At 45.0% G+C, this 27,674-nt stretch overlaps 1 protein-coding gene across 1 annotated transcript in view; it reads left to right on the forward strand.

The window, feature by feature from the left end:
• TMEFF2 (transmembrane protein with EGF like and two follistatin like domains 2) overlaps window positions 1–27,674 on the forward strand; it is a 131,052-nt gene that overhangs the window by 96,423 nt on the left and 6,955 nt on the right. The window contains exons 6-9 of the mRNA XM_055812960.1: window positions 694–842; window positions 2,043–2,102; window positions 25,101–25,224; window positions 26,762–26,920. Coding sequence (XP_055668935.1) covers window positions 694–842; window positions 2,043–2,102; window positions 25,101–25,224; window positions 26,762–26,920 — 492 coding nt within the window. The remainder of the gene's footprint in view (window positions 1–693; window positions 843–2,042; window positions 2,103–25,100; window positions 25,225–26,761; window positions 26,921–27,674) is intronic.

The following is a 27,674-nucleotide window of genomic DNA, read 5'->3' on the forward strand; positions in this document are numbered from 1 at the left end:
GTTATTCAAATGCTTCAGAAAGGGCTTGTGCACAAAGTCTCTCCTAAGAACAGCATTCCCCTGGCTTTATTACGGAGCAGCCTCGCTGCTTCCCGTGCGGGAGCTGGGGGGATCCCACCAGCCCCGGGCACAAAGAGGGGACAGCCACATCCCTGCTGCCAGTCGCCATCTGGGCAGGTGGTTTTATCCCAGTGGGGTGAGGTGAGGCTCCAGTATCACATCTTTTATTAGGACCAGAATGCCTCTAAGTAATTATTATCAGAATTAAATCATAGTATAAACCCACATTTATACCGTGTTGCATACGATGGGCAGCACCTCAACAGAAGGGCATTTTGTGGCTTCTTTAATTGCAAGAGGGTGCAGAAGCTTGAATTATCTGCCTATCTGCTTGGGCGTTCTTTGGTTTACAAGAAATTACAAGTGGTAATGCTGTGGCATAGTTTTCCACATATAACACTTTTTTTGCCTTTCCTTTTGCTTGCTTTTCTGTGTCTCTTGCCTCTCCTTGCATTTCATTTACATCCAGAAATACAAATGACCTCTTGACATAACTTTCCACTTTCGTTCTGTCAATTTGCATTGCGCAGTCAGGAAAATACACACACTTTTATTTCTGAGATATATTTATGATGTCATGAAGAAGCTTTCTTATATTAGCCTCTTCTTTTTTCTCTTTCTTTATCTTTTCAGGTGTGTGTGCAACATTGACTGTTCTCAAACCAACTTCAATCCTCTTTGTGCTTCCGATGGGAAATCTTATGATAATGCATGTCAAATCAAAGAGGCATCATGCCAGAAACAGGAGAAAATTGAAGTCATGTCTTTGGGTCGATGTCAAGGTAACTCTCACAACAAAACTCATTTCAAAGAATGTTTTCAATTTTTGTTCAGGAAAAAAAAAAAAAAAGAGAGAGAACCAAGGCTGGCTTCTTATTTGGCACTTCTTACATTTCCATTAGACTCTCGCAGTCTATACTGTAGAGCACAGGCTGTGGGAGGGGGCAGAGCTCCCTGCAGCACAGGTGCCAAGCCAGGCGTGAGGAGCGGTGTGCGTAACCCTTCCCACACCCTGCCCGCAGCAGCAGGGGACTCTCCAGCCCCACAGGGCTTTCAAAAGCAGGCGCCTGGATTTTGCCCAGAGCAGCTTGCCCAGAGCCCTGTCCTCCGGAAAGGAGTCGGAGCAGGACAGCAGGAGAGCCCCGCAGGTACATTTTGCCACCCAGAATGGATGGATCCTGTGTTGCTCCCTTAACTGGAGCAGCAGGGAGCAATCTCAGGAGGCCAAAGGCTGCTTCCAAGCACAGGGCTGGTGTTGGTTTCTCATGAGACCTGCGCGGCACCCATGGGTGCCAGAGGTGCCCGGAAGGAAATTTTGCCAACAGCAGCTCAGAGAAGCTCTCCGTGTTTCTCCACGAATGCCAGCTTCTCTGTGCCCAGCTGCTCATGGGCTACTGCATCATCTGTAACCCTTGAGTTGACTTCGAAAACTCTGTTTTGTTCTAAAATAAAAATGAAGGAAATTTCCCTTTAAATAGCTCCTGTAAATAAAGTGTCTGCTGAGGCTCAGATTCTTAATAGCTTTTTTCCCCCTTGGCTTCTGACCTATAAATCCTCAGTACATCTATGTACAAGACCATACTATACAGGTGTATTAAACACGTTCTAGTTTATTCCTGTATCTTTAAAGTTAACCACCCTATGTTGCAGTTCATTTCAGGGTACATACTAAAACTCCCCAATTACTTGAAATAGAGCAGAAATGACAGCTCCTGCTTCATACTGATATATTTATCCCAGCTGCAATCTGTTATCACATATTGTTAGAAAAAAAATGTGTTTTCTTAATGGAAGATGTTTCATGTTTGATTCCAAAAAGCCAGATCCTCCTGTTTTCACCTGGCAGCCCAGGGGAGCCTTGCAGCCAGCAGCGATGCTGTGCATGCAAGCGAAGCTGGGTTTGCCTGGGCACTGGTGACTGGGGCATAGGCTGTATCAAGGACAGGCTCCCCAAGCAATTCAACGTATTTCTTTTCACACAGATAATACTACAACAACTACAAAATCGGAAGATGGGCATTACGCAAGAACAGATTATGCAGGTACGGTTCCTATGCTGTCAGGTTCATAATTCGCGGGAGCTGTGTAAGTCTCTTCTCTCCTCCCTTTGCTAAGGTGAGGTGTCCTCATCTTCCAGTGGGGTTTTTTGGTTTAAGAAATCACTGTCTTCATGTTACTCTTCCTTTTGCCAGAAACTCTTTTTCTTCTTAATAAATGGGCTGCTTCCATTTTTGTCAATGTACAGATGTTCTGGCCATAAAATACCTGTTCTGACAGTGGCCATAACATTTGTAAGCTATTTGCCAGAAGTGACAGACATTATTGAAAATTATTGAATTGGTGTGCTGGATTGTGCATATCTTTGTCACGATATACAGGTTTAAGAAAGTGAAAATCCAGAATATCCACAGCATAGCACAGCTGTGATACCAGGAAACGTTGCCACAATAGAAAATATTACCTGTCGGTGTTTAACTATGAAGTTAATAAGGTTCTTAAAATGTTTGGGGTTTTTTAAGTGATAAATGGTTTTAATTTATTTAGAAGCTACAATAAAATATAATGGCTGAATAGCCTTATTTGGCATTTGAAATTAAAAACATGTAAATACTAGTGAGTCTTGGGAGATATTTTTTATACCCTTTGCCTGGGAGGATTGATTTAGAAATTGAATGTGTGTGTGCGCGCGCACGTGCATGCAAATTTTCACAGCTCGCACTGAGAATTCAAACCTTTGGGAAGGTATTTGTGAAAATGGGTCAGGTGGTGCATTCATTGCTTGAGTTTGTGATCTTTTTGTGGTTTGAAAGTATTCTGAGAGAGAAGGTGCAGGTTACTGGGTTTAGCTGAGCAGCTTGCTGCATGGCTTACATGAAATCCAGCTGATGGTTTCACAGGTCTTAACATGTCTTACCCGGAGAGCCCTCTGGCAGCCGTTAACTCAGCTGGTCATCCCTTGTGAGGGCCCTTTGTGCATGACGTCCCTGAGTTATTAGGGTACCCAGCCGCTGGAAATGATTGTTCTGTTCCTACTTAAAAATGGTGTGTGATGATTAAAACATAGAGCTATGAATAAATGATGCCTCGGTGAGGCAGAGGAGTGCTAGGTGTTGGGGGTGGCTGCAGCACGAAGCGGAGAGGGTGGAAATGTCTACGGAAGGTAAATGCTGAAATTAATTTCCAAAAGATCACAGGTGAGCCACAGTCCAAGTATCTCCTACTGCCAAGGAGCCCTTCCATAGGCGAAGTGAGGGTCACGCAGAGAGAGTGTTCAGTGTCTTTCCCCCAAACCCTCGATTACTCTGCTTTTTTCTGTGAGGCAGCAGCCGGTTTTCTTAAAAGGCTGGAATGGCTGAGGTTGTATCCTGTGATGGGCAGGAGACATGGCCAAGTAGGCCAAAATTATTTAAGTCAGAAATAAGGGCAAGTAATATTGTTGTATTAAATCCTTCATCTTCCTTCCTGGAGAACTGAGGAGAGCACTGCATGCCCAAGTCAAGATGAAGGCCTGCAGCCCCTTGTTAAATGTTGTGCAACCTGTCCTACTCTGTCTGCTGCTGCCTGGTGGTTTAGCTTTAGGACGGCAGCGACCTACATCACCTAGAGAGGAGACAGCGCATTTAAGCACAAAGCAACTGAGCTGTAGCAAAAAGGGAGGAGATGCAGGCTGAGGATTAGGGAGGAGGAGGATGACAAAAGATAGCCAAGTCGTGGGTGATGGAGGAAGAGGCACACAGAAGGCACCTTCAGCTCAAGTGGGCAGGAGGAAGAGAACAGCTTTGGCTTAGGAGAGAGATGATATTTTAGCCCACGCTTGAGAAGAAAGATAGCGGCTAGAAGAAAACTGATTGCAGCAAAACATTGTCAGGAGTTGGGCACCAAGCAGGGAAGTCAGGAGGAAACTGGGTTACTGGGCAGGGAGGAGGGCAGAGCTATGACACAGAGGAGTGGGTCTGTAGTGGAGATGGTGTCTGAGTGCCAAGAGGTCAGGAGTGTGGGAAGAGATGGTCCAGTGAGAGGTGATGGGCGTCTATGGAACAGAGAGAAGGCACCTCACTCCCCCAGAGCTGTGGGGAGGGATGGAGACATCCTGAATCAGCACTGAGGTCCAGCAGGTACCACTTCGGCACAGACAGGCACCATCACTGTGCCTTAGCAAGCGGCTCCTCAAGGCTTCTGGTATGGCTCAGTCCCCACTGGGCTTCTTGAGGGCAGCGACTGTGTCCCCTGGATGGATCTCATCAGGTACTGTCCATTGATTTAACCTGAACCACAGTCACTTGTGCCAGCTGATGTCTTCTTTTTGTACACCTATTATTCTTGCTTAAATTTTTCATGTTTACATACGGTGACAGCAGGTAGGGTGAAAGTTGCGAGTTCGTGCAGGGCAATCCATGTGCCTCCAGTGTCCCCAAATGTTTGCAGCATAACCCTGCTGGGAGACCCCAGGGGAAATGGACAGCTGTTATTCAAAAGCAGCAACAACTCCAGCCTTTCAGAAATAGTTGGTGAAAAGGAAGACAGCAGTATAAAACAGAGGCTCCACGAACATTCAGGCTTCAGCGTTTGCCAGGCAGGAAGCTGCATGCCATCCTCCTGTTCTTTCAAGTGCAGAAACATTTGATGATGTCTATTATAAGAATGTGGTATGTGCTACTTTTTTCCTACTTTTGTATCTCCTCAGAAGGGAAATTCTGCCCTGGCCATGGGGAGCTTTGTGTGAAAAAGCCGCAGTTCCTCAGCCATTGTGCCTCTGAAGCAATTTCCCCAAGCCTGCGCCCTTCCAGAGAATACCTTTGTTCTCTGCCATTTAATGGCACTAAAAATCACCGAGACCATGAGCACTACACGCTTTTAAAACATTGACTCATATGGACTCACTTTCCTAGGGGAGAAAATAGCAGTGGGCATAATTGATGTTGTCAATTATGCTAATGCAGCAGTGCCAAATGCTCTTTGCAGAGATTGTGGTAGCAGAGTGGTGTGGGTTTTTCCATAAACACCCCCGCATGCTCAACGTGGGGTCCCAGGAAGGCAGCAGCTTTGCGAACAACCACAAGTCCCAACACCCAGCTGATTTTTTTCATATTGAACTATTCAAACTGTCTGTTCAATCAGTGTCTTTGCTCCCTCCTGTTCTTTCAGGCACATCGGTACTTGCAAATAACGCACAAATCTGTTTGCAAAAGCAAGAGTACTTGTTCCTTTAGAACGTAAATCTTCACATTTTTTGCATCACCTTGGCTTTTTAAGGGCTCTTACTTTATACAGGCAAGACTTACTGTAGTATTGGAAATGCCTAATGTCAGAGACATCTGAAAAGCAGCATCCCCTTTTTCAGCACAGCAGACGTGGGGAGAGTGAGCCATAGGTGGCTCTTCTGTGGCAGTGCCCGCCGCGCCGGGCTCACCAACCTGCTCTTGCCATGGCTGCGAGTGCAGTACGCGTCAGCACAGTGTCCACACACGGGCGTGTTTGTGTCTCTCTTTGCACGATTCTGGCCTCTTTCCATCTTCTGAAACCTTAAAGTATTTGTTGGGGGTGGGGGGGGTGGGGGAGGGGATTTTTACTCTTTCCAACAAATAGCAGTTTGTTGGTGTTGGTCAGGTTTGTGAAATAAGATTTGGGTTATAGAAACACACTTTATCTTGTGATTTGTATGAAAGAGCATTTCTAAACATTCTAAGTGTAATGTGTGTTTTGGAAAGTAGTGTCTGAGCCAAAAGTCCTGTGATTGATGTTTTCTTGAATTTTCCCATTATAGGAGTAAAGAAGTTGGCGGGTTTGGTGGCATTTTTGCATTCAGGGTCTAGGCAATCAAGGAGTTTTCATCTTGTTTATTCATTTACCTATTTATTTTTATTCTTCTATATTTATATTCCCTTCTTAAGATCTGGATATTAGCAATTATTCTCCTAACTGATTTTATCCTCTCTCATTATCAAATTACAAAGATTTTTTTCCAAGCCATTTTGAGCACTATAAAGAGTAAGTCAGTATGGATGAGCCATATTTCAATGTTATATATTCATGAAAATTGTCAGCGAAGACAATGACAAATTTGGTAGACCTACTCAATAATATCATCTTCCGGGCCAGACAGACCTCCCTATATGAGCATTGATTAGATCAAGTCTCAGCAGTTGAACACCAGCAGTGCGGCAAAGCTGATGGGAAGGGGAAGAAGGCATTTCAGCCCCGATAGTCTCCTTTGGTGAAAAATGCACACCCAGAAATGGTCAGTTTGAGGTGTATTTTGGGGTTGCTCGATGGTGGTAAACTCCCCTTTGGCAAGTGGTGCCTTCTGTGGTCTTGGCTAGCTCAGGGACTCTCTTGCAGGCGGTGCCATGGCCCCTCTTGCTGATGCTGTTGCTGTGCCCGGGAAGCGCTAACAAGCACAAAATGCTGCGTGTCTGCTCATGGCTGTTCTCTTCCCTGCTCTACCCCCTGGTTTCCCATGGGATTTCAAATCTACGTGACAGCCTTGGATCTTGTTCAGACTGCTTTCTGGCACTGGGACCTTCCTGGCACTGCCGGAGGTGCTCGGGCGAGTAATCCGGCAGATGGCTGTGTTGCCCAAGCAAACTGAACACTCCACCAAAAGGGGCAAAATCCATCTGTGTCAACACATCATCTTCCCTCGGCTGGGCCGGGGCCGTGGGGTAAGGCCACAGGAGCCATCGCAGATTCCCCACGCCAAGGATAAAGAAGGGTCTTGGACTCTTCAAAGAGTCTCTTCAAAAGTCCAAGAGTCTTGGCCTCCAAAATACATACAATATACAATGTAACATTCATGTTTGACAAAAGGCAACTATACTAAAACTTTACCAAAACCCGACACTTTGCATCGCTAACTTCCAGTTCCTTTGCACGGGAGAGCAAGCTGTGCCTCTCGAGGAGAACTGGCAGCAATGCACCAGCCCAGCTCATGAGGAGCGCTGGGGTGCGGTGCCTCCCTTTCTTCACAGGCTCGATCCAGAGCCCGCCGAACGCAGTCACAGTCATCTTCATTGTCTGGAACAGGCCTGGAGAGTGGTCAGGAGCCAGAACAGCAGTCCTAGATTGCTATCGAGTGACTGTTTTAATTTTTTTTCCCACACTAGGAATAAAGTATGAGAACTTCAGACTAGATTCCTTCTCCAGATTGTAACGTTTTTCAAGTAGGTTAAGTTTTGAGTGTAAACCACTTGACATTGTCCCTTTAAATTAAATTTTGTGTCTACTACCGTGTCAGCCCTTTCCTAACCTGGTGCAGAGTAATAAAGCCCCAGAGCTTAGCAATGGGATATAAACTGCCGTGCAGTTTTTCTCTGCCTTTGTGAACCAGGCTTTCCTTTCTTCTTAATGGAATTAGCAAGTGAGACATAGACCTGAGCACCACGCATCCATCACAGCTAGAGAAACCATTTCTCATCTGCAGCTTTGTAAAAACGCTGGGGAAATTGCATCCTTGCATATGCAGATTTGCTTGGCTTTCGGTTCCGCAGGCTTCAAGTCAGAGGTTGTCACACTAAACAAATAGATTATTTAGGAAGCGTTCCTGCTTTTCCATCAAATCACTTAAAAATTGAAAAAAATCCACATTTTAATATTTTGACCAGCTGTGTGGCAGCATGAATGCTGTCTAGCGGTGGGGTCCACCTGTGCTCACACGCATCAGCACACACACTCCTGGTGTTGGGGAGTGCAAGAATAATACAATTCCTACATTCCTTAAAAAATGTGAGACTTTTAAATGTTGCTACAATTGTTAGTTGCATTTACAAGTGCAAGGTTTTATGGGGCATTAATGCAATTTTATAGCAGTGGGCACTGCAGCAGCCTAGGCTACCCCAAGTGTTTTTTCTTCTATAGAACATTCTCAAATTTACCTTTAGATCCTGCTTGGCTCCATCTTACTGAAATCTATGTAATTTTTTTTGGAATAGGAGATGGAAACACTGTTGTAGGGATCATAGAACAGCCTCACAAACAAGTCCCATACCAGGAAAGAAGCTGCAACACTCTGGAGTGCCGCGCCACTTACTCCTGACAGTCTTTTCCTGAGCAACATGCAAAATCGAAACAGGCTTATGGAGATTTTAAAAATAAGCAATAGGGAGAGAGAAATATTGTTCATTTAATCTGCCAGCCTCAAGAGAATACCTCACTTTTTATGAGAGTTCTCCTTTAACTTTGAATCACATATGCTAAGGTTGGTAAAACATGCCTTGGTTTTTTGGATTTCTGGTTTTTTGTGGTTTTATAATGAGAGAAATTCTTTTCATTACTTACAATTTCCCAGTGTCATGCTCATGGAACCTGTAATTGTTAGCATTAAAACTTAAATTAGGTCTCCGGTGAACTGCTAGGCGTCGCTTTACCTAGGCTGATGTAGCTGAAGGAAAAAGAGCATTTCCATTTGTGTTTTTAAAGCTTAGCCCTCAAATTAGTCACTAATGAATGGAATCAAAAGTTGCAGAATTCATTTGTGCTTTCTTCCCCTAATAAACAAATCCTTTTTTGGATTAATGTTGTGAGTGAACATTATCAAGAAAGCTATTTGATCTGTGTAGAAGCTCGGGAGCCTGAAAATTCAGTATGTCCAGGCTAAGAATTTGATCCGTAGGAAATAAACAGGAAAAGCAAGTACCGACTTGCCACACCGATATTGGGTTGAGATAAGATTTAGGGTGAGAGTGGGGGTTGTAATGCGAGTATATTTTCCCATCTGGGAATTCCATCAGAACTGTGCAAAATTCATAAAGCTCTCTCCAAATACTGACTCCCACTTCTTTTGCTTCCCCAAGACTCTGTACCTTACTGGGGTTTTTTTCCCTTATACTATCATGTAAGCAGCCTTCTGTAACATTTTGTTCTGTTAAAGGTTATGGATCAAAACAGAAATTGGCTGTGCAATAGAGATGAGCAGACCCGAGTTCATGTAGGCATTTCTACAGATCCTTCCGTTTGTGTCCCAGTCCATAAACGCATCATGTATCATTTACATATGTTTTGTCTTGTTTGGAGCATAGAAGCCCATTTTCCTGAGCAAACCTGAGTGTTCAGTACCCACTGGGTTTTTTGTCCCCTACTTGGTACCTGTGTTTTGATCGGAAGAATGAGTAAGTTCCAAGGGAGGTAGAGCGTGCAGGGAAAAAAAGGCTTTTTCCTGCTTGCGTATAAAAATGTGATCCCTAAACCTCGATCCAACTTGAATAGTGCCTGCTTTCTCAGTTGTCTTTAAGCAGATGCCTTCTTTCTAAAAGGACCCGTAAAGGCAGGGGACACCCAGATGAAATGAATGCAGGAAGGCCCCTTGGGAAAACACTTTCGTGCTTTGCAGTCGTGCTAGTTGTTATGCTCTAGTGAAAGCCACTTCCAGAATTTGTTTTCCCAACCTTTGCTTTCAGAAGTTTATGGAAATGAAGACCCAGCAGCATGGCCTACAACCACTGTTCAGAAAACCAGGTCGGGAAAAAACATGCAGCCTGGTTCTTCTGTAGGACCAACGAAAGCGCGTAGGTACGGCCTGAGGCGTGCTGTGACGCAGAGCAGTGGCACACGTGGCTCTTGCGATGCTCCGCTGCGGTGGCTGGGGTTCACCGTGCCAGCTGCGGTGCTCACCTAGGTATTGGTGTGTAACTCCTCGCACTTCATCCGCATGCCGGAAAACTGGTAGATACCAGCTGTCTTTGGCCTTCCGACACCTTGGTGAAGGCATTTCCCTCTTGACAGCATCTTCTTTCCCTTCTCTAACCCCCTGCCTCCCCTACAAGAAAGGAAAGTAAAAAAAAGTATTTGAGACAAGCCTCTGTCAATCTTCCCCAAGGGAAAGGCTGGGAAAATTAATCTTGTTGTCTGGATTTGGGGAGGAATTTTGCTCACCCTTGGTTCCACCCATCCTCTGGGCTCCAGGCACTTTGATTAGCTTGAGTTGGCCTTGAAGGATGCTGTTTGAGGTGGTGGTGCACAGCAGCTGTTTGCCATCCACAGTGCTAGTTTGAATTAGTTAATGGATATTAAGGAGTACCACAGTGTATTTTTATGCCTAGCAGCATTATTTTAGGCCTAGTTTCTGTAAATCTGCTGTTAGGAATTACAGAGCCTTCCCAAGGATTTGAGAGTTAAAGTTATAATCAGATGCTAAAATATCTGTTTTCAGGAAACATCAACATTTAAACATTTGTGTTTGATCTAGTCTGAAATGTAAAAAAAAAAAAAAAAAAAAAATTGAAATATTCATAGAACTGAATTTCTTCAGAATTTTGTTTCATGGGATGTTTTGGCATTCTTCATGAAATGTTAGATATTGAAATACTATGAGATGAAAGCATATGACAGTTGCAATAAATAAGTTGTATAGTAAGGAAGGTTGCTACTTATAACTGCCTGAAACATCATCTTTTCTAGAAGAAGTATCATCATGTCAAATTACAATACAAACACAAGATAATTTGATCATTTAGACACATGAAATGGTAACCTGAACCTTAAGATAACAAAGGCTTTACCTAGGCTCAGGGAGTGTGAATGCGTCTGGTAGAGTGAAAAGAAATGCGGTTGGGGGAGAAAAGGAGCTGGTGTGTCTATTTTTAATAGACCTTTAGAATTAGACTACATGGAGACAAGTAGCAATTTCTGCCTCTTTTAATAGATGTGAGTAAAGAAAATAAAGACAGACAAATATCTTGCCACATCGGTTTCACTTTGCTGATGGTTCCACTTCTTTTCATTGACTACATCTGCTAAAACCCACACTTGTTCGAGCAATGCAACATAACTATTCTTTTTTGATTTCCTAACGTTTAGTGTATGAGACACTGAAACCACTAGTGACAGGAATTTATTAAGAGAAATGGAAATGCTTGGTAGGAAGTAGGAATTCTGTGGGAGATGCAGCGTTTTGAGGATCAGCTATACCTTCTGCCGTACTCCCGTCCACAAAAGCATTTCCCTGCGCTGGGGCACCCTGCGGCACGCACCCGTACCACCAGCAAGGGAGGCACTCATAGTAACGCGGGTTTGAAAAGCAGCGCTTACCTGCTTAGCAAGGGGACTTCTTACACACTCGGGCTGTCACTTTACCATGGACCCATCCGTGTTAAGTTAGTGTGAAGCTCTCTTCCTGGAAATACAACAGCTCTAAATGAAATGCGCTATTACGGAACCGGTGGCAGCGCATTTCAGCATGTTATCGTCACTGAATCGAAATGCACTTTGCCTACTGCTACCCCCAGCCTTAGCCATTTTAGACAGCGTTACATAATGGCAAAATATTTTCCAGGAGAAAAAGGAAAAAAAATTATAACCCTCCCTATGGTTTTAATCTCCCTCTTTTATTCTGTCTGTGGTTTAAAGCTGTGTCAGGTGTACATCAAAAACACCCCCTCCCCAGGGTATTTCATTTACAATTTCATTTCATAATGGAAGCGTACTTCCATCTAGCTAGGATGGGAAAGGATTAAAAAAAAAGCACTGTTCTAAAATCAAGTAGCAGAAGTCTAGCCTGTCTTTGTGCTCTGCAAATGAAGTAGCCATGGAAGGGCCTGTTATTAGTCTATAATATCAGAACTGATAAACTATTAGTGTTTTGTCAGGCATGATACATGCTAAACATTTTCCTCTGCAGATTGCCTCAACAAGAGCTGTGACTGTTTTTAGACACATCTGGCACTGCAGATTTTTTTCCATCCTGCATTTCAGTGATTTAAAGGGCCTTGGCTGGGCAGAAGGATGTCAGCTGTTTCGTTTAAAATACTGTTATAAGAGTGAATAAGATTTAAAGAGGCAGTGGGTGAAATTCAGGCCTTCCTGAAGCTAGTGGGAGAATGGCCATCGAGTTTAATGGCTCTGTGATTTCTTTATACATCTTTTTCATCCATTTTTATTCTTATTAAATTTTCCATTTCCCAAAATTGCCCTTTCTTTTCCATTCAGCTTCTCCCACTTTGAATATTAGTTCAAAGATAGTGCTAAGACAAAATACTAAACCCTTTATTTACACAAAGGCCATCTCTACAGCTCACTTCTGTGGCTCTTCTAGAAGACAATAATAACAGGTGCGGGGGTATAAAAATAGTAAATGCAGGTGTTCATTTATAAAAAAGATGTCCTTAATAGACTTTCCTGGCCGTGCTTCAAAATGGGCTGCGTGACCACTGATGAATTTCAGGACCTCTGTGGTGCAGGGAAGCTGTTCTGCTCCTTAGGGAAAGAAATGGCAGGGCAAGCTCTGCACTCGCGCTGTGTCCCGTCACGCCAAAATACATCAACGTGTATAGGCAGGGGGAGCCATGGGGGCTGAAGAGAAGGGTCTGATGGGAGGTGGACATCGCAAGGCAACCAGAGCCTATCTGCAGCTGGCTTAGCGCAGGAAGCAGAGTCTGAACTGGGTCCATGGAGAAGTCACTTCAAGGACATTGTGCTTCTGGAAGAGTTTGCGGTCATCAGCCACGGAGAGGTGGGGGCTCCATAACCGTGTCTTCAGGGCAACATGCACCCTGGAGGGGTCTCTTTCAGCTTCTGAGGCTACTGGTAGGCACAGAGTATGTTCTGCAGCGTTGGGTGGTCTCCTCTCTGCATCTCAGAGACCAGTTGTAGCCTGATAGACCTTTGGCATTGAGTAATAGACAAAAAGTTTAAATTTGTATGGCGAGATTGAACACTTTTGTTGCAAAACCAAGAACATGCAAAGGTTTTGGCTTGATCCTGCCATCGCAGAGCTTCACAACAGGTGGGAACCAAAGTGTATCTTCAGTAAATCAGGTAAAAGAATATAGCAGGTTTTGCTGCAGTGGCATTTGATACTGTTTTACCATTTTCTCCTATGCTATGGGAATAGTAAGGGATCTCTTCCCATCTTCAGGCATGGGAAGGGAAACATACTGAACTCCTGATTACTAAGTAGGAATTTCTAACATATGCTCTGCTAAAAACTGATCCTCTGAGCAGCCACAAAATATTTTAGCAATAGAACTTGGCAGATACAGAAAGCAAAGCTGTAGGCTGTGTGGACCCATTGCCATCGCAGTTTTACAATGCAGGACTCAGAGGAGACAGGTGAGTAAAAATAGAGGCAAACTAAGCAGGATTCATCCCTCAGCAAGTGCAGTGCTTTGCTTTGTACAGAGGAGTGACCACAGTTTTGCAACATGCCAATAAGATGTTTCTGAACATAATAAAACTTCTCTGAATAGACCAAACAAAAGCAGTGACAAGCATGGCTGAAACCATGCTTTTAGCCAACAGCAGGCATATTTCTGAATAGTCACGGGCCATTCAGGGTCATAGTCTGGCAACTAAAATAACCGAGATATGCACAAGGGATTTGCCAGGCACGTGATTCAGGAAGCATTCAAAAATACCACATATAGGAGATAGTATTTTTATTTCAGTCTCCTATTTTCTTACACTTCCTGCAAATTCTGCAGCTCTTTCTTCAGTTTCCTGGATGAAATCTCTCAGGCAGCATGTTTTTACAAGCACAGATGCTACCTTGGAAAAAAAGAAAGGCGGGAAGGGAGCCAAATGGGTGTCACACTTCAGCTTGGCAGCACCTTACCAACATGCGCCCCCACTAAAGAAAGGGGAAAAAAAAGACTGCTTTTAGTAATCAAACCTGAATATAAAATTAGTGCAAAACTAGGGCTGTAAAACCTTCAGGTTGTCAAAAGGACTGAAGGAAATGCCTTCTGGCTGAAGTGACGTCCCTGACCTACATGCCCACGCTGTCACGTACCTGGGTAACCTTTCCATCTCCGTGCCTTCCATCAAACCCCTCTGACAGTTTTGCCATTCATACTTGATTTCAGTTGTAATTTTTTGAGTTTGTTTGAAGTGTGCAACCAAAAAGTAAATTTTCCTAGCATCACGCTGGCAGGACTAAATATAAGTCGGAGACCTTTTCAAATACTGCTTCTTGCCATCCATTGATCTCCGCAGAAAACAATCCATTCGGAGCTGGAGTTCCTATTGGAAATTAGGGGACAGCTTGGTAATTGGATTAGGGTGCGCTTGTATTTGCAGTAGTTTCTCAAAATGAAACTCCAGTTTTGTTTCATTGATCGCCTGCCCAATCTTTCTGCCAGTAAAAGCCACTCACATAGCTGAAGAGACAGGGCGAGGATTGATGGAAAATGCAGTTTTGTTACATAAGATGTGTGTGCTCCTTTGATATGACCAGGTAGGTACAGGTAAGTGCATCTCCATTGAAACATGCGTTGTTCATGCACAGTTACATTGCTTAAAAAGCAATTTTTATCAATGTAGTCCTTAAAAATTGGAAGAGCTGCTAGCTGCATCAGTACTTAAATTCCTGCCAGCCACCTGCGTAGGTGCCAAAGAGAAAATAACTTCAGGACACTGGGATTGCGTGTGTGAACTGGAGACCTTTGGAGGCTCTGTTATTGGAGGGACTGGAGAGGAGAGGAAAAAACTGCACTTGACTTTTACCTTTCCAGAGATGGGTTGGAAGTTCTAAATCGAATTTACAGGTGTACTCCCTCCCAGAAACACGCCAGGCTCAATCATGTAGGAAGCACGAATTAGCCTGGAGGCAACTGCAAGGACTTAGGACACTACAACGCCCTGTTTTGCTAGTCCTTCAGAACAAATCTGCACCAGAACTGTTGTTCATAACTCTTAGCCTATCTAGCATTTTCTTCCATCAGAACATATACATATTTTATTCCGTTGCATTTATGAAAGATATGCTTAGACAGTTTAATCCCCGTACAGCCTTTCAGAGCTGTACAGTAGTTGCAGCTGGTCACAGCCTGCCCTAGCGTGAGCCACGTTGCTGGCCAGCCACGCCAAGAGCACTTGCACCCCATTTCTCCCATTTCATCATCCCCATGGAGGAAAAGGCACGTCCTAGGTGGGCAGAGCTGTACTAGCAAGCTGAAGCACAACCCTCCCCGAGCCCCCTCCCCGCGCACCCGCGCCGGGGAGATGGGAGACATTGTTCATCATGCGACTGTCCCCCGGGGCGGCACCAGCGAAACGATCTTGCTCCCTCTACACATCAATATTCTTGACACCCATCTTAAAACTTAGGTCATGCATATCCATCTACTCTTCAAAAAGTGTCACAAGGGTACAAATATCCCTTTGCTATTTTTAGGGCCGTATCAAAAGTATTTATCGGCTTTCTGGCACCTCATCCCATTTGTCATATTTGATGCTATCTGCCACTTGGCAGGGGAGGAGGATGAAGTCCTCTAGAAACGCAGTGGCAGATGGGTGAAACTCCGTAAGCCAAGACTGCAGTGATGGTGACTCCCAGGGGTTGTTGTGCCTTTTGTTGCCGTCAGGAAGCACCTGTCACGGTCCCCCGACAGCAGGCGGAGCAGGGCCTCGAGGGAGCAGCTCATCCTCACCTTGGCATTTGCCCACCCACGGGGTAGCGGGGATGGCGAGGAGGTCCGCTCGCAGCCGTGGCGCAGGGCTGAGCTGGGAGAGAGGAGGACAGCTGATGTCTGGTGCTCCGCCATCCGCTCTGCCTGCCATTAGCACTCCCACACCGCCGGGTGATACCCAAAGACCGCTTCCTTCAGCGCACACCCATGCCTGCGCATCCCAGCACCAATAGGCACGAGGACAGGGCTCAATCTGTGTATCATACATAATTCATACTATTCATGCTCGGTGGTATGGGAGAGGTGTTGAGATTTGTGTTTTTCCACACATGCATTGCCAACGGGAAACTCTTGCAGCTCCTCTGTAGCACGTACCTTGAGGCTCCGCACTGGGCAGCGCTTCAGTGCACAGGTAGCGTGTTCGGCCACCTTGTGTCACAAAATTGGACTGTTCTAGCACTGGTGGGTTTTAGAAGGCAATGTATTCAGGTTGAAACTTTGCCCACATACCATCTGCTTCAGCCTTATCTTCCTTGAACGAGAAAGCTGAATATATAATGTCCACTTGGCTCCCCCGGCGTTATGTAAGTTTGTGGTTTTGTGTTAGGTTTGCAGTTTGGGAGCTCCTCGGGAGTGCTTGCAGCAAGCTCCTGCTCGTGTTTTCAAGTGAAAGATCAGTGACAAAAGTCAATACCATCCTCATAGCTATAATGAATGCGACCCACAGCCTTTTTTCGGATGACCACAAGCTTCCGTCATATGTCTGAGGCCTATTTGCAAATATTGATTTGTATTGCAGATTATCTGTAGCCATTTCATATGCAATCTTAAGGTCCTGCAGTTTTGCTCTCTGCGCTCAGTTTGGTATCAAAGGTAAAACTATAAATCAAAAGATTTGCCCATAGACGCTATTGATAGCCAAGGTTGCCAAGTTATGAAAATGAGATGTTTCAGGGGGTTTTAAGCTTCTTAAGGAGGATGGTTCTCAGAAAGCTCCAGTTGAGTGAAAGCATGGCTTTGGAATCGCGGCAGAATCTGTTTACTCGAAGTGGGGGAAAAAAGTGGAACCTTCATATGCAAATGTATGGCATTTGGAAATGTCATATAGCCGCATCTACATATAAATAAGCTGCTTTCCGAGTGCTGCACTAGCAAGGCTGCTTTGATAGAGAAATTGCATAGTAGCACGCAAAGCAGAAACAGCAGGACACCACTTGGCCAAGTTCGGGGAGGTCTATTCCTTAATCGCCACTTAACTAAGTTAACTAATGTTGCTGCGTTGCTGCGTGTTAGGCCGGGAAGGGTTGCGAATAGCTGCTGTTGCTTTTGCTGCTGGGGAGACACATGTGTCTGTACATGCCGCATGGGGCTGTGTGATAGGGACCACGGTCTGGCTCCTGTCCCAGAAGACAGCGCTGAACACAGATGCTCCCTGTGCCAGCATCCCTCCTAGCCACCCTCTGCCTCGTTCCATAGATCTGTGCCTGTTTGGTCTGAAGGAGACACAATTTGGTCATATAAAGAAGCACCTTCTGCTGCTAACATCCACGTACTGGGATGGTATTTCCATCTCTCTTTAATCTGGTATTAAGAGTAAATTGCAGCTCTCAGGCATACTTTTTCGGAGGGGAGGACAGAGAGAGGAGCCTTGGGCTGGATCCCGCTGTCCATTTTTGACCCCCTCCAGCATTGGCACTGATGAGTAGCTGGAGGAGAGGCGGATGGGAGGGAAAGCAAGCCATCAGCCAAGCCACTGGGAGGAATTTCTCGCAGAGCAGTGACACCCGCTCGGCTGGTGCCGTGCCGCGTGTGATGGATACAGCATTCACGCCTCTACCTTCAGGCGTGCAGCCTAATTGGAGGGAGCCTCACCAGTCTCTAAACTGACACCGACTTTTTTTCAACACAGAATTACAATAATATTAAGGTTAACTCATCCTCTGAGGGCTTTGTCATGGGCTGCCTAAGGACATCATACACAAGGAGAAAAATTGCTACTTTATTCCTTGACATGGCTGGTTTCTGAAGGGGGAGGAGGCCGCTCCCACGGGGCCGGCAGCATCTCTCTTAGACATGGGAATCCGAGTGAAGGGAACGTTAGTGGCATGCCAAAAACAAAGAGTAGCTGAGTTAGCACACAGAGGGATTTAATCTATTCTAGGAATGGGGTTAACACAGATTTATTCAATCCTGGCACAAAAGAAGGAAGCACAGACTCGAAGGGCCCCTTTACCCGGGGCTTTGATAAATCCACAATACAGCCCTGCATCATTACATCGCATCCGTAGCAACGACTGCAGGCCTGGGGACCAGCCGTCGCTGCGGCACTCTTAAGGAGCTCCATCGGTGTAGTTTATCCACAAAACTATTGAGATGGCTTGGTGACGGCTCACACAGAGGCGACTTGGGGACCTGAGGACCTGTCCCATCTACCCGACTGGGAGGTGTGCAGGTGCCATTCACACGCAGCCATGGACCACTCCAGGAAGCTGCTGAGGGAAGAGGTCAGTGTGTCACCTCTTGATGTCCTCAAATGAAGTGTGGAGGTGCTTATGCAGCATCTGCTTTTAACAGCAGCGACACTGCTTTTGTTTTGGTGGCCTTGGTAGGGGTGATGGGTGAAACGGGAGAGAGAGCAGAGGAGGTCAGGCAAGGTGAGACAACAGCCTGCCTTAGCTCCCTGAGTGGAACGGTCACCCGAGGGAGGAGCTGTGTCTGCCGAGAGCCCCTGTACGCTGAGAACGTGCTGGTTTGGAGCAACGCATTAGCCCGTACAGCAGGGTTTTTTCTTTTCTTGGCTAATATTGCTGGGTCCCTGTTCAGCCATGCGAGCAATGCTTGCTAGTATGCGCTTTTCTCACTGTGCCGTTCTGGGGTTGTGTTGCACCTTGTAGCTACTTGGTAGCACCTACTCGTGTGTGTAGGAGCCTGGGCTGCTAGGGGTCTACACCATCACTAGGATAAGGCACCTGTGGCGAGCCACTGAACACGGGTGGAGTATGGCCACTGAAAGAACAAATGAGAGTTTAAAAAAAATGTTGTGTTTAGTTTTGAGTAGTTAAATGGTCTTGTTCTGTGCAGGAAAATGATTAACAAGTTGCGTCATTTCAAACAGTCTTCTCAAATAAGGAAGATACATTCACAGAAGTTTTAGATAAAAGTGCTTCTCTGTTTCAAAAGTTCAGAGATAGCTTTAACATATATAGCATAGCCCCCATATACATGCTGACAAGCTGAAAGTATTTTGTTCTCCGTTTGAACATCTGGGGATTATTAGTGTCTTAATTCATTGGTTTCTATTATTAATTATGGCAGCAGGCTGAATAATTACGATACATTGCTTGCAAAAGACAGAGCACAATATTTTTTTTTCCAAGTGCACTAGGACATCTTGCCATCATCTCAAACATAAAAAGCACTAGATTATTTTTAAAAAGGAAAGTGGATGTTATCTTATTCCAGGGAACTCATTTGCATAGGGACATTTAAAATTAATAAATTACTGTGTTGAGCAGGCCTATTTTGTGCCTGAGAAAAGAACTGAATGCAATTTAATTCACAAAGTCCCATTTCATTTTTTTTTTTTTCCTCTCGGTAAAATAGCTAATACAGGGAGGGTATTTTTTTGTGCCGTTTATGTAGAAAGACTCGCTGGAAGTTTGTACGTGAAGTGGCTGCAGGATGAATTTAGGTTAGGGCTGCAGCACCGTGGTGCCAGACGTTTTCAGCTGACATTTGGTGTCTCACTTTCCACGAGCTCTCGGGGCGAGGGGGCTGGCGCGCTCCCGCAGAGCAGCAGCAAGCGCTTCCTTCGGAATTTTCGCTCCAACACCCACCCAGTGATTTTCAGGCAACTTGCTTGCCACGCGTTTTCTTCGTTGTAAAGAGAAATTCTATATTCTTAAGATCCGAGAGCAAGGTTTGAAAGGTTTTAGAGGAAGGGAACCTAATCAAGACAATTAAGAGGTGAGACCCGAGCAGCTGTTAACGGCGAGGGCGGCTGTGCCGGTGGACGGCAGCTCTCCCAAGGGCAGGGTGTCTGGAGCTGTCGAGCAAAGACTCAGCAGAAATCTCTTTTCTCTCACCACAGCTGGGTCTGAGCTGGGATTTGTCACCACGGTTATTCATTACAAGTAGGTAGGACTCCTGCTTAAGGACCTCCTCCTGCTAAGCTGCTGTGGGACCTCAGTTCCTCTTAGATGCTTGTAAAGAGGAGGGAAAGTACCAGCAAACCTGCTAAAACAATTCTGTGCTTTCAGAGGGAGCAACACCGTTACTACCCCATTCCTCCTGACTTTGCAGAGGGACCTTCGACCTGTTCCTGCAAACGTTCCTGGGCTGAGGAAGCTCTATTTTACCCAAAAAGAGCAGCGAAGACTGCAGATGAGTAACGTCACCCGTCCTTAGGCTCAGCCACATGATTCAGGTTCCCCCCTGGTCAGTACTGAAACTCTCCCACAGAACTCAGGGCACCCTCTGCCTTTGCTCCACAGGTTGATACTCTCTGGACCTTTATTTTGATTTCAAATAAGAGCTGCACACCGAGTCTCTGTGGTGCAGAGCAGAAGAGTCTTGTTAAGTTCCCAATGCTATGCTCTGCGGCGTCTCTTTGGGAAAGCTGCCAAGGAGTTGGGGGGGACACCTGCCATGAGGGCAACCCCTTTGAGAAAGTTAAGGATGTACATTTGACCCAAGAATCCCTTTCCTCCTTTACAAATCCTCTGATAATGTGATGTGTAAGGAGTTACTACCTCAATATCAGCGAGAGCTTTCGGCAGCAAATTTGACTGACCTCAGCGGTATTAAAAGATTAAATTATTACGTAAGTCAATTCTCCTTAACCACTGTTGCCAATGAGATAGGTGTCAAAATAGCTTCTGCTGCACATCATTCACCGCTTCATCCCTTACTTGGTGAAATAGAGTTGTGTGTGTGTGTGTATATATATATATATGTATGTATTTTTAGGACCTCCCTTGGTCCAGTGATGACTGCACACTAGGTATTAACACTGTACATGAGCCAGTATTTTTTCATATGGGCATAACATCTCAGTTATTATTTCTATAAGCTCCAACGTGACACACTGTACAAGTGAAAATGCCAACATGAGAACTTACAGGCTGTGGCCCTCTACGTTGCTTGCTTGAAATCACCAAGGAGTTCTCACTGATTCAAACATAAAGAATAACAGAATTACCAGCCCGGCAGAACTGATCGTTAAGTGCCTGGCAGTCAATTTTTGGATGTAAGAAACCTTTTTTTGCTTAGATTTGTTATCTAATATCTCCGAAGTGTATTGCGGGAACTTATGTCTGGAAGGAATTTGCTGGGCACTCCAGGCAGTACTTCATATAATCCTCATCAAGGGCACTACCAGATCTATCCGTGTGTCAGTGGCACGACTCCACATGTTCGGTTGTGTGGCAGAAGCTGCACGCTTGCTCAGCTGGGGGCTGGGCACGGGGGGCTGCCCAGGGAAGGGGCTGGCTGCTGCATTGTGTTCATTGCTTGCATGGTCCTGCAACTGGGCAGACCATGTCAGCTCTTGAATTTCAGCCTTCACTGAAATATGTGCTTGAGAATCCTACTCGTGCACATTCAGCTGCCAAAAACGGAAAGAAAGGCACATAGCTAAACCAGAAATGAAATAAAAAGAATACAAAATATGTTTGAAATAATTCTTCTGCTCCTTAATAGAGGACAGGAACAGCCATAGATGTTAAGGCAAGATTTAGGCAAGATAGCTTTAAATAATGTATTTAACATTTCGCAAGGTAGTCCATCAGGAAAAGAAAGATCACTGAGTGGGTGGCCAGGCACCCTGGATAACTTTTCAGGATCCAATTTATCCCAGCAAAATAGCTCATCGTCTCAGCATCTCCCTGCCATCCACAGAAGGGCTGGAGAACAAGTGTTCAACTGGGAGACTCTTCTCGTAAGCAAGATGATAAGCTGTTTCAGTCTACACAAAGTAGCATCTGGCCTCAATGCATTTAAAAATAATCTGTTTTGACTAGTGTAGCTTATATGATAGGCTATCATGTCATGTTCTGGCACTAACAAAAGATGTGAATATGAAATGTCATGTTAGGCTAAAGATGCAAAAAGTGTTGCAGAAATGCAAAAAATGTTGGCTTTGTCAAAGTGGCATTTTCTATCAGAGAAATGCTTCAAAGAAGAAGCTTTCTGAATTCAGTTGATCTGGAGGGTGAGGGTGTATTTCTTTTTAAAATAAAAAAGAGAAGCATTTTGAGAAATGTGCCAGGAATTAGATTTGTCCAGAGATAGGAGAGACTGACCTAGTCAGTCCAGTTTTTATCTTCAGGCTTTACAGCTTCTGTCTCAAATTCTAACCATCACAAAAAGGTAAAATCTGGTTTTTCTGGTGCAAATAAAACTCACCCATAGTTGCCAATGACAATGCAGCAAGTCTAATGTTTGAAGAGGAGCTACTGAATTCAGGGTTACTGAAACCTGGCTAACTGTGAATTTGGTCTGGGTCGTTGCTGTATGAATACTGCTCTGCTGTGCTTGGGAAAAAGTGGGTAAATTTGTATTTCAGCTTTGTTCTCTGTATGTGTGAGCTTGGTGTGGTAGAGGGGCTCCTTAGGTTAGTGGTACTGTAACCTAGTTAGTGTGGATTGCCTCTAGTGCGGAATTTATAAGCAATCCAAAATTATAATAAGGGGGGAGAAGTCTTAATTTATTTTGTTTAGGTTTAATATTTTAAAATTTGTACAGTTCCTATTTGATTCATAATTTGAACCTGTTTTTTATTCATATCCTCTCTTTTTAGAGATGATTTGTAGTTCTTGTTCCATAGTGATGTAAACCCTGTGATGCATTCGTGAGGGTTAGTTTCTCATCGACGGCTGGATTACTGAGAAGCGCTCAGATCCTTCAGAGATGTGAGCAGCCAGTTTTAACACGAAGGAGCTTTTAAAGCATGTCTTGGTGTTCGGGGTCTCTGTTTTGGATCTGAAAAGGTGTTTTGTGTAATGAGGAAAATAACCTGTTTTGAGGCAGGGAAGCCCTTTGGATTAATCCAAAATGTGCTGGAAGAAGGGAACTTCTTAGTCTGAACTGAGTGATGCTTTTATTGTTGTCTATCTTTTGAACATCTGAAATGGCAAGTCAAACTAAATACCGGGGTTTTTTCCCCCTCTCTGCCTTTATGTTCAATCCCTAAGTCTTTTAGAAGAGTCATCAGTCGAAATGAGGGACTGCAGGCAATTCATGTCTGGGTTTTGTGGTGCCTTCCTAGCCAGATGACAAGTCTTCCCGTATGAAGTGTTTATCCTATGAAGTGCTAGCAAAGCTTGGGCCAGCTCATTTTTGATTCAGTAAAGGCTTTTCCATCATGAAATTACACCTAGAGGTGTAATTACAAGTTCTGCAGGAACCTAGATTTACTTTAAAGCATACTACAGACATTTTTAAAGTAAACACGGTTTCTGCCCACATGATTGCAGAAGGAGGAAAAATCATTCCTCTTTTTACCAGCCCTACAGTCTACACGCAGTGAGAGCATCTGCCAGTCTGGGACAGGTCCCAGTTCCCCTTTCAAGTCCTAGCACATTACTCTGTCCTGGAAGTAACAATTTCTCTCTCACACACACACACGCACGCACACGTGGAACAGTCTCCTGTTCTTCAGGAAGGAATCAAACTTCCTTTGGATGGTGGAAGATTTGAAGGAAATGGCATAATATTCTCCACAAGAGAAAAAATGTGTATTAATAAGGATCATGTATTAATAAGGATCCTGTATTTCCTGCTGCAGTTTCCTGGGCAGAAATATATTTGAGTATGGACCATAGCAGAGGTCCAGCACACCCAGAAATTGTCGGGCATGGTGCATAGATGATCATTTTGTGGGTACGGAGTCCAGCAAGTCCCAAGCACAACTGGACCTGTGTGTGTGCACTGGGCAAGTCCATTGATAGCTGACACACATAATACACGTTTTTTTCTGATCTGGGAAGATTTTCTGGGGGAAAAAAGGAACATAGATGAGGTCCTGGTAGGATGATAACTCTCTGCGTAAGTATCTCACGTGCTGGTAGCCACTGCCTCACCTAGAGGGTTGATAGGTCACCAAAAATGTTTAGCACCAGACCGAATGGACCTTCTGCTCCCATCTCTTTCCAGTAGCAGAAATTCCTGGGCCAGCTCTCGAAGGCGGTTATACTGTGCCTACAGCACGTCTCCTGTCAACCCGTCCTGCCTGTGCCGTCCCAGAGGCGTCACTGCACTGTGATGCCCGCTTCTGCGCCGCGTTGTCGTTCACAGCCTTCACAGCAGCCTCGCGCAGACACCCCAGTGTGAGCAGGGAGCCAGGAGAGGCTGTGCGTTTAGAAAAGATAAAGCAATGGTCCCTAGTGCAGGGCTCCTGAAGGTCCTAACGATAAAAGAGAAGTTCATGCTGTCTGCGGGGCTGTAGAGGTTGCCCTGTCATTCTCATTTGCTGGGAGCTTGTCCTCGCCTGGTTTAACGTAAGGGCAATATAACGAACTTCAGTAGCACAAGTTGTTAAGAGACTCGTAAAAGTCTCCTTGGACAACAATGACAGGAAAGAAATTCATTATGAAAATCTGGATCTTGGATCTGCCGCACACACTTTTCCCAAAGGTGGGATAATACCTGCGCACACCTACTGCCGGCAGGGCTGGCTGGGAGGCAGAACACAACCTGCAGTTGTTTCCTGACACTCGGGGACTCCTCTCGGAAGGTGCAAATGCTTCAGCATATTTGTGTGCAAATGACATTTCCTCAGACATCTACCATGAGAGGTTTTTTCTTCTGCTTTTAATTAGTTGTGGCTAGATGTTACTACCACAGAAAAGGGATTTTTACCATTTGAGATATCGTAAGTATCTGTTACATGGAAGAATTTGCCAAAATTACCTAGAGTAATTATCACCTCGGTGGCCTACAAAGTTCATGTGAGTTTATTGCAAGTAACACTCTGCACTCCAGCCCGTGGTGTAGATGTTGAGCACATGCCTGTTTGAAAACCAAATGAAACCTCCATTTTCCTGGCTGCCTGGAGGGAAAAGTTTTGCAGGATTTGCAGTCTCGGTGGCTATGTGACAGCTGCAGAAGTAGGCACAGAAAGCCAGACTAGTTTAGCAGTGCCCAGGCTGTGGGATGGGGAGGAGGCCAGCAGGCTCTGCGGCATGGGGCATGCAGCACTGGTGAGAAATGTCAGCTCTGGACTCCTGCTCCTCCACTTCAGCCGTAAAATTATCTTTCCAAATATGTTGTATTGAATGACCAAATATATTGTAATGGTATGTTACATGCAAACGTCCAGAGCCTTGCTCCTAGCTTTGCCTGGGTGTGAGGAGGCAGTCTGTAGAGGATAACAGAAATGAGCAGGCGTTTTTCATGTGCTCGTCTGGTTTTGAATATTTTGGGGTTTGAATACTCAAATTATTTTTCCTGCTGTCTCATTTGCTGTAACTTGACAGTTACCAGGAGTTAGACAGCCAGTAGAATGACAGAACACCTTGCAAAGCTTTGTACCTACAGCAGCCCACCTGTTTCAAGGTGCAAACCCTTGCTCTTGCTTCCTGTAAACAACATCTTTCACATCTTGTTCTTCTGATTTTCCTTTCTTTCATACGCTGAGTTCTTTCCATTGTTTCACCTTATCGTGCGTTGTCGGGTTAATGTTCCCTTCACCTGTGTTCACAGAGAATGCGAATAAACTGGAAGAAAGTGCGAGAGGGATCTACATCCCTTGTCCAGAGCATTACAATGGCTTCTGCATGCATGGCAAGTGTGAGCACTCCACTAACATGCTGGAGCCGTCTTGCAGGTAATCCTTCTCCTACCAAGGCTACATGCATGAAAATACTGACTTACAAAAACACTTGATCTAGATAAACTATGGAAAATAACGGTAACCGTGGCCCTTTGTGCTACAAAACCCGTTAGATGTAAATTATTCAACAAAGTCCCCATTTCATGTGGCAAAAGCGTATTGAGTTATGCACAATGTTAATTGATTGTAAAACCGTTCCGTAACCTTCAGTTATATTTAGATATATTTTAAAAAGCACTTCAGCCGGTGCTCAGGCAGCTGCTAGGTAGCCTCCTCAGCCTGAAGGAGAGGAGGGCCACCAGGGGTATGGCCCTGCTGTGGCAGGAGCGATGCTCGTGGGACAGTGAGCTGGGGTGAAGGTGGCTCCTTCATGCCAGGGCTTTGGAGGAGGTTGGGGCAGGGAGGAAGGGTAACACTGAAAGGACGTGTTTCTGCAGCGAGTGCCTCCCTGCAGGGGTGGAGATATTACTTCCAAAGTCCAACCAGCAGCCTGGTGGCAAGGAAAGGGACTATTACACATGAAGCACTGTTTTCCTGGGACACTGGCCTGGAAGAGCAAAGATACGGACCAGACTTATCCCCCAGGGCAGACCCTCAAGCCAGCTTCTCCCAGCTCCCACAAACAGGCAGGGCACATTTTGCTCTTTGCAGCTGCTGCGTTTTAGGTTCTCCATTCAGCTGGAAATGTCCTTTTCTCAAGCTGCTGGCAGCTCTGGGAGGGCAGGAGAGGAGAAGGGTGGGTGCTCAAGGCTTAACCCGCCAGCGTTAGCACAGCACTAACACTTCTGAGAGGAGCCCAGGCAATCTGGCTCCGTCTCTTATGGTTGCTGCTGCCATTGACTTGGATTTGTGCATCTTCTTGCTTGGGCTTTTTAGGGGAAACAGGGCAAGAGCTGAAATGGGAAAACCACTGTTTGCTCCCCAAAATCACAGAGGGGAGATAGATGTCAGGCTGCAGGATGGGAACTGGTGAGCAGTGCAGCAGGCAGCATTGGCGTGGATGGTTGCAGCATCAACAGAGGGGTTTTTTATAGCAACCAGACAAAATGTAAATGATGTATCCACTTGCAGGAACATCTAATCACATTTCATACGGAGCATGGATGATTGCTTATCACCTCCTTAGGGGTAATCTGCATAAGGAGCCACAACTAGACGGCTTTTCACCCTCCCCCACCTCTCCAAAGAAAGGGAGAAATCTAAAAGATGTTGTGCAAGGAACTAAATGGATTCTCATCACAACGTGCAAGTAGCTCCACTTGATGCTAGATAAGTCCCAGTCCCCTGGGCACCTCCTGGCACCATCGCAGTGTCGTTCACTCTCACAGACCTCGGTGATGCTGAGGATCTGAAGTCTTCCCTCTGAGAGGTCTGGGAGACTCTGGTACTCACTATGGGCGGCCCATCCTGCAAAAAAAGCACATAAGCTTATACTTCTGACACTGATACATTATTTTTTTTCTGATATAATTTTTTTGCAGCATTCTTTGAAAGCAGCAGATATAACCAGAACAAATATATTTTGTTTCAGATGTGATGCCGGCTATACTGGACAACACTGTGAAAAAAAGGACTACAGCGTTTTATATGTGGTTCCAGGTCCAGTACGATTTCAGTATGTCTTAATAGCGGCTGTGATTGGAACCATCCAGATTGCTATCATCTGTGTTGTAGTCCTCTGTATTACAAGGTCAGTATCTCTGGTACTTTGCAATAGAAAAAGAAAAGACTTTTGTTTTTCCTACTTTGTGCGCTGATTATACAGATTTCTGCAGTGACACCACTGATAACAAATGCTGTTTAATTCACCAACAAACAGAAGATATCGCCTGGGCCAGCCAGCCAGTGCTGCTTCATTATTATGACTGAATTTTTACTTCCATCTTAATCAAACTTAGGTAGCAACGGTGCCTACAGCAAATGAAGTTTCCTATTTTGTATTCAGATGCTTGGACAAATATTGTTCATATAAATAAGGGGAATATAAATACAGCAGCTGGATCAACACTTAATAAAACTAATCATATCTCCATCTGGTTTCCTCAAGGGCCCATTCCCTTAGTCATAATCAGGCAGAGCATACAAACTTTGAAGCCTGTTTGCAATCCCATTGATTAAATGATTTCATTAGGCTTGTGTATATGTTCAAAGGTACCGCACATGTTTAAGGTCTTCACTAGGTGGTGGCATGCCAAGCCATATAGGTTTTATTTATTTTTTCTTAAATGAGGAGGAAAGAGTAGCAACTTTCGCTATTTTCCAAGAGTAGCTGGAAATGACAGCCCCAGGGTAGTTCAGAGTGAGATGGGCAAAGGCAGTAAATGGGTAAATCCCCTTCCCCTACTACACGTGCTGCTCTGCTTTCCCACTGAACTGCCTCTAGGAGGGCTGGGGGTAAGTTCTGAACTTCAGGCATCTTCAGGCTTCTCTCAGAAATCACAAGC

The sequence above is a fragment of the Falco peregrinus genome, chromosome 8 (genome assembly GCF_023634155.1).
Source record: "Falco peregrinus isolate bFalPer1 chromosome 8, bFalPer1.pri, whole genome shotgun sequence".
Taxonomy (NCBI): domain Eukaryota; kingdom Metazoa; phylum Chordata; class Aves; order Falconiformes; family Falconidae; genus Falco; species Falco peregrinus.